At 40.2% G+C, this 7740-nt stretch overlaps 1 protein-coding gene across 1 annotated transcript in view; it reads right to left on the bottom strand.

Moving 5' to 3' along the window:
- Positions 1–3146: 3146 nt before the first annotated feature.
- ACOX3 (acyl-CoA oxidase 3, pristanoyl) overlaps positions 3147–7740 on the bottom strand; it is a 33331-nt gene continuing 28737 nt past the window's right edge. The window contains exon 18 of the mRNA XM_013128912.3: positions 3147–4322. Coding sequence (XP_012984366.2) covers positions 4203–4322 — 120 coding nt within the window. The 3' untranslated portion in view covers positions 3147–4202. The remainder of the gene's footprint in view (positions 4323–7740) is intronic.

Raw genomic sequence — 7740 nt, 5'->3', positions numbered from 1 at the left:
GCAGATGCTGGATGCTGAAGTTGACCATAGTTCTCAAACAAAAACATAAAACACATGCAAATTTTCTTCAGGAAATCCATGGGGAATTCTTCTAGCAACACGCTTGCTGGTCTATTTGACAAACATGGGGAAGAAAATCCTGATGGAAGTCTCCATTTATTCAAGAAAGATTCATGCTGTGGGAATGCTGAACAAATGCAACCAGTCTGCAAAAATTTGGGAAAGAAAAAGGCAAGGTAGTCAGTAGAACTGTTGCTCTCAGCAGAAGCTGCATTATCTCCTTCTGCCTCTGAAAGGAAACAATGTGAAATGCTCTCCTTGTATTTGACAGTGTTGTGGGCAGCCCGCTGTGCTCACAGCTGACCATCGCTTGGCTGGATCCGCCTGTCTCATATTATACTATCACATGGATGTCTCATGCAGTGAGTTCCCCTTTGCTTAAGGTGCTCCTCAGTTCAGTGAACCGAGCTAAGATATTCTGGAGGCCTACTCTGATCACAGGATGATGAGAATTGGAAATAACAAAACACTGCTGAGGTCCATGAAGGTGCAGTGCTATGAGAGGACACACAGGTTTCCCTGATGTCTGTATGGTTGCATCTTAGAGAGACTGGTCATGCTGATAGCATGTGTTAGTATTAAATCACCACTCAGGTCTGAAAACACATTAAGTCAGTAAAGAAAATACATGACTAAAGACAATCAGAAGAGGAACTTGCTACCCTGCAGAACACATGAAAAATCATTTATTACAGTAGGAAACAGGCTTTCAGACAGAAATGGCAGCGTATGAGTCTACTTATCTCTGCAGAAAACAAGCACCCTGGGGAAACCTGCATCCATAGAACTGCAGCTGTAAAGATGCAAAGCTTCCATCTGGCTCACTAAACCTTTCTCCTGACATCACCACTCCTACAAAAGGTGATGTGAAAAACTCATGTATTTATCTCACCACATCAGCGAGGGAAGCATGTGCATTCAGTGTCCTAAAGCACATAAACAATGTGGTTATTGTTGGGTTTTTTTCTGTTAGAAAAGAGGTATTTTTCTTTAACTGACTCACATCAACAGAAATACATCAGCATGGAAGAAACCAGCTCGAAATACCCTTGGCAGGTGGATGGTTGATAAAGTCATGGAGACAAAAAATGCCACTATCCAGGAGAGAGATCATCATGGGCACAGGGGAAGCAGAAGGTTAGGGATCTTTCAGCCTACTTGGATTCAACCTTGTGATGCCTTCATATGGCAGCTTGAAAGGACAGATTGCCATGGCCAAAGTGTTTTGGACTGAAGCTATTTGACAGCCTTTGATGCAGCTCCCCAACCAAGCTAAAATGACACATCCAACTTTGGCACGTGATCCGGGAGGGAAATGACTTTCCTGTTCTGCCAGAGGCCTCTTTTATTTAATGTCCTATGAAGAGGAACAAACTGCATATGATCATGACATCTTGTGGTAGTGGTTGAATTATTGCCCTATGATTTAGTAGATAATTGGATGCCAAATTTCATTACATCTTTCTTCCTTCATGCTGCAGCTCTGCAAGTTCATACAATTCCAGCTGCTCTGAGAAGCTGGATGGAGAAAACCTCTAGAACCTTTGGCTTATTGTTGACTTCAGAGGCAAAGGATATTTTGCTCCTTTAATTACACAGGTCTGGCTTAACATACAGGTCAGAAATTCATAGTCGTAACTGATTAAAGAATGGTTATCCAGATATTCATACAGAAAATAGTAGAGTTTTGACAATACTGAGTACAGCATGGCTCTGTCCTGTAGAATGAGCCGGGCTTTGCTGCGCTGTGGCATTGCACTGGGTGTGAGAGTAAATGGAGATAGCCTTTGCTGGCAGCATATAAAGCCCAACAGCTGCTGAACACCTGCATTAGCTTGCAAACAGTCTTGGTGAGGAACTACCAGCACCCAGAGCTGGGGTACAGAGATGTGTAGTGTTATATACAGAGTAAAATCCCAAGGCCTCACAGGCCTGCTTTGCTTTTACTTATTTCAGCTTTGGTGTGCAGCCTTCTAACTTTTGCCATTAACTGTGTGGATATCCAAAGATGCCATAAAGCTTAAGCTTAGTTTTGCCTACCCATAATAATGATCTTGACGATGCACTCCTTGCCTTACACTGCCCTGCACTGCTTGCCCTAGCTGAAGTTGGAAGCTTTTCAGGACAAACAGCACACTTCCCTGACCGTTTGCACAGTCCTTATCAGCATGTAGGGGCTCAGCTTTTATCAGGGAATTTGGATATTGACTAGTCATAATAAACAAGATTAGCAGGAACAGCTTAGGTATATATTTCCACAGGGTGTCTGTTTATCCTGCCATGTGCTTGGTGGGTATCCTTGGGGCTTCCTGGGTCTTCAGTTCTGTTCTACTGTGACATGGCTGATTTCTCAGGGTTTGATAAAGGTGGCTTCAGCTACGTGTCAAACACCTTTGTTTTTTCCTCTAGGCCACAAATGCCTCATAAATAAGAGTTACAGTTTATATGCGAGATTTACATACAGTAAATCTGTTTCCCAGCCACAAGGAAAGAGGCAGGATAAGACCATATCGCTTATGAAGAGGTCAGAGGTGATGGCAAAGTTGTACACATGTAAGACACTGAAATAATGCTGCTGATTGACTGATAGTACAAAATGTGGAGTGACAGATCAATGCTAGTGGTCTCTGTGTTTTATGTAGAGGGGCATCTCCTCCCCATTTGCCCTTCTCACTGTCAGAGATATCCAGTGGTCACACTGGATATCGGACATAATGTGCTCTCACTACTTCTTTCAAGTCTGCACAAATGCAAGCAGGAGACACTTCCTGGATTGTCTATTGATACAGAAAATAAATAATCACGAGACTCCATGATTCCATAGTATCTAACCATAGGTATTTAGCTGCATGGATCTATTTTTTCTTTTTTTCCCATGGGATGATGCCACCTATTGGTCATCATTAAAAGAGGCAAAACAGTTCAAAGCAAAGAAGGCTAAACTTTTGACTGTTTTCCACAGTTCAATAACTAGACATCCTGAATTATGGTACCTCATTAGAAAAGAAGAAAGAATAAAGGCAGAAGAAACACAGGCAACACTGACTATCTCTGGCAAAGAAAAAAGTTCATTAAAAAAAGAGAGGTAAGGTTTAACAAGATCATTTTTATTAATTTTTCCAACATAAGTTTCATCAGTTTGAGGTTTTTCTTTGCTTGTTATTTTTACTGCTCTGTTTTGAGGGTAATCATCTTTAACTGACCTTGAACTTCTGGTGGTAAAATTATCAACATTTAAGATCAAGATGTCTGGCTAGGAAATTATCTTCATTAAAAGCTAGCAGTCTGTGATAGTTTCCAACTGCCCACTTCTGAGCTAAGATAAAATGGGCTGTGTCACTAATACAGGCTCCACTAAGCGCCATCTCATCATATTGTCATGTTATTTACTGTTTGATTCCCTGGAACTGTGGCAGTTAGCAAGCTACCAAAGGAGTACCCTCTAGGGATGGATATCTGGCTTTGTTAACATCAAAATGATTGCTCTTCCTCAATTTTTACTTCCCTTTTTGTCTGAAAGTATATAGGTTGGGTCTCTGCAATCAGTTGGCTGACAACAGGAGAGCTGAGGGGGAGATAGCTTTCAGTGTTCTCCCAGTATTATCATAATAAAGCTTCTATACAGCCTGTCCTAAACTGTTTCTTGCTTTTGTTCAGTTTATTCATAATCCCTGGTGGGAAATGTTTTTTAATCACTCAACTTCTGTAATATAACAGTAAAGTCAAGAGACTGGTTGGAACATTTTTTATAGAAACCTTGCAAAGCAATGATCATAATAAATCATATTTTTTGTGATTTTGTATTTAATTAAGTGTGCAGATGCTTTGAGTAACCTGGTCTAGTGAAAGGTACCCCTGCCCATGGCAGAGGCTTAGAACCAGATGCTCTTTAAGGCCCCTTCCAATGCAAATCATTCTATGATTCATTCCATGACTGTATGTTCTACCCTTGCTCCTGTCATTATTATGTTAACAGTGCCTGAGACCAAGTTGGAATTGATTTCAAAGTTACTTTAAAACTTGGCACTTCCCTATGAAAATCTCCTTCATTTTCAGTGTTCGACATATGGTCTCATTTCCTCATGATGTTTGAAATTAAGTATCCATCTTGGGCCCATCCAGCCTCTTGCAAGGTGTTTGGTTTACAATCTTGACCTCAGCCTGCCTATAACAGGTTTATTAATACATAATTCTGCCCACCATGAAGGTCTGTTCAGAGTTTTTCTGCCTTGAAGGATCTCTGCCCACAGATTTTTATATAGCTGCAAAATAATAATAAAAAAGGATTAGTTCATATGGAAAATAAACCAAAGAAAAAGTCTGTAAGAGAAATTATCTAACTTATTGGTTAAAAATGAGATTTTGATTGAATTTCTAGATAATAAATGTGAGCAATTCTGTACAGGCAAGAACAAACACAAAATTTCTAAGTACGATAATCAGGTATCTGTGAAAATCATTTAGGCCATCCTTGGCATGAGAACAGGAAAACAGTAACCTTTACAATTTCTTGTTTTCAACTTGACATGAGTTGTATTATCAAAGGTAGCAATTTGGAAGCCAGGTTATATTAAGCTAATCTTTGTTCTCTCCAAACCCGAAGACTGTGTCTGAAAGTAGTCGTGTATGTCTGGTTTTACCTTTATTTCAACATATTTCTGGAAAGTAACATAACTTCTCTCCCATATGTGAACTGTTTGATCTGAGCCTAAGAAATTCTTCTCTCATAAGCAGATTGTTAATTCATCATCTTCATCAATTTTCAATTTTATGTGGAACAGTTTTAAAAAGGCATATGGGAAGTAAGTTCTGCAAAAGTATAATCTTAGCAATATTTGGCAGCTCCTAATTAACCGAAGCTTAAGACTTTAAATAACATCATAGAAATATGAGGAAAGGCCTTATATTCAGCAGTAAGCTGCAGTACACTATATCATATTAAGATAGCACAAAAGCAGCTAGTGACATGAAGTGAAAAGCCTTTCTTCAACAGCAAAAGATGGCTTAGCTCTGTATCACAGAATCATAGAGTAGTTAGGGTTGGAAAGGACCTTAAGGTCATCTAGTGCCAACCTCCCCTTGCTATGGGCAGGGGAGGCCTGCTCTAGACCAAGTCACCCGAGGCTCTGTCCAACTCAACCTTGAACACTGCCAGGGATGGAGTATTCACAACCTCCCTGCGCAACCCATTCCAAGTGCCTCACCACCCTCACAGTAAAGAATTTCTTCCTTATATCCAATCTAAACTCCCCCTGTTTAAGTTATAACCTGTTACCCCTTGTCCTATCACTACAGTCCCTAATGAAGAGTTCCTACCCAGCATCCCTATAGGCTCCCTTCAGGTACTGGAAGGCTGCTATGAGGTCTCCACGCAGCCTTATCTTCTCCAGGCTGAACAGCCCCAACTTTCTCAGCCTGTCTTCATACAGGAGGTGCTCCAGTCCCCTGATCATCCTTGTGGCCTCCTCTGGACTTGTTCCAACAGTTCCGTGTCCTTTTTATGTTGAGAACACCACAACTGCACACAATACTCCAGGTGAGGTCTCACAAGAGCAGAGTAGAGGAGCAGGATCACCTCCTTTGATCTGCTGGTCACGCTCCTTTTGATGCAGCCCATATAATGAATATAAAATACATTTTTACCTTGATTACATGGACTAGTGTTAACTATTTATTCCATTCCAAGTTTGATTTAATATTATCTAACAGTTTAGAATTAATCTTGAAATAGATATGGTGAGAACTTTGCATATAAGCTGAAATTGTCAAAGCTTCTATGGGGAAATGCTGTTCACACCAGCGAAGTTTCTTTCAAAGAGACTCTGAATTCTTATTTAGTGCTTAAATCCTCCCATAACAAATTTGCAAGCTTTTCTTCTGTTCTGATCTTGATCTGTGGCTCTTGGTGCAAGGCACTGCACTGCAGTACAATGTAGGTTACCCTGACTTAAAATAATTTCCGTGTTATGATTGGATAATCTATTCTTTATCATACTGTAATTTTAACTAAACGTTTGCATTGGGGTTTAGAAGTTGCAAAGGTAGCGATGAATTAAATATAAACAGCCAGGAGACAAGGAGCTTCATTATTTTCTTTTGGGTGAGGGATTGGCAGCCTTTTTCAAATTTCAGTTGGAAATATTTACACAAGTTGAAAACCACAAGCTTAAAGGCAGTTCAGAAAACCTTCCTGAATTCTGCAGAACATGGTTTGGATACCACTGCTGAAATTATTTTCTCAATATGACTCAATGAATTTGAAGAAACTTTACCAAATATGTGTATACAAGGAAATTAGTATTTTTTAGAGTCCTATCTGCATGTGTCTCATATTATATTCCTAATATTAAACTCTAAAATTAGTCTCTAATATTAGTAAGCCTCTGTGGCTTCCTTGTTTGTGTGAGTTAAGAGCGAGCCAAAGAGTAGATAGCCAAATCCATTACATGACAGCTTTATCAGCTGCTGATAAGAAATCTCCAGCTGACTGTTAGAAAGAGGGTAGTATTCTAGGAACAGATCTCTGTGTACTTGCACCATATTTTATATTCTTGTTTATAGCATCTGCTCACAGCTTCTGTTAGAGACAGAGTAATTGTAAAAATGGGCTTTTGGCCAATGCAGATAGCCTTAACATTCTTACAAATGATGTTCCTTCTCTTAGAGTTACCCTCACAGCTTGCCTCTTGACCTCTTTCACTAATTTAATCTTCCAAAATATACAGAAACAAAGTTTCCAGTAATGATCACTGCCTTCTTGTTGAGATGGCTGTGTACCTAGAGCCAGCCTTTCCTCCTTTATTTGTAGGGACTGTGTTACCAAAGTAATCACTTTGTTAGGTCAGCATCTCATTAGAAACATCTGGGCTGCCTTTTGTATCGCTTGATCACCATGGGAACGATGGACAACTTTAGATGTGAAGACACAGAGAGTACTGAAGAGCACTGAGTACACTTGACTCAGCAACCCTGTCAAAGATCCTGGCAGTCTCCCCAGGCTCTACTGATTCTCTACAGGGTCTACCCACACTAAACCAAACTACCCTACTGTGACACTAGTCTCTGCATAACAGTAATCCCACGACTTGGCCCTGCTAAGTAGGGTTGGCCAGTAAGCAAGAATTTTGGTTTGCTGAGACTTTGGAATGAAATACAGATCTTTGAATATGTCAAGGAAAAAAAAGCAGAGAGGACCATGACTGAGTATAGCCAAATCCATGGTGCAACCACATCCTGAGTCGTGCCTGTAGGTCTGGTTATGACACCTCAGAAAGGATATGGCAGAACCAGGCAAGACAGAAGGAAAATAAGTCCTGTCAGAGGAATTAAAAGGCCTCCACAGATAATAAATGTATACAGGGTGGGACTAGGAGGTATTTTTTCACAATGCTCATACTTAAATTATGGAAATTATTATGTCTTGGAAGCCAAAAGACAGCTGAATTTGGAAATGGATGGGAAAAATGAATGGAGGATAGATACATCTGTGGCTATTAAACAGAGTGATTCAAGTACAACTATGAGGTACAAGCATGAGGTATCTCTTAAACCACTAACTGCCAACAGCTGAGACACCAGGGAAAGAACACCTCAATATTTCATCTGTTTCATACAGTGTTCTCCTTGGCCATCCTTCTCTGTCAGTTACAGAGTATTCTGTGAACTGGATCCAGTATGGCC

Source organism: Melopsittacus undulatus, chromosome 7 (genome assembly GCF_012275295.1).
Source record: "Melopsittacus undulatus isolate bMelUnd1 chromosome 7, bMelUnd1.mat.Z, whole genome shotgun sequence".
In the NCBI taxonomy this organism is placed as follows: domain Eukaryota; kingdom Metazoa; phylum Chordata; class Aves; order Psittaciformes; family Psittaculidae; genus Melopsittacus; species Melopsittacus undulatus.
The sequence above is the reverse complement of the archived record's forward strand: the minus strand, read 5'-3'. Positions and strand labels throughout refer to the sequence as shown.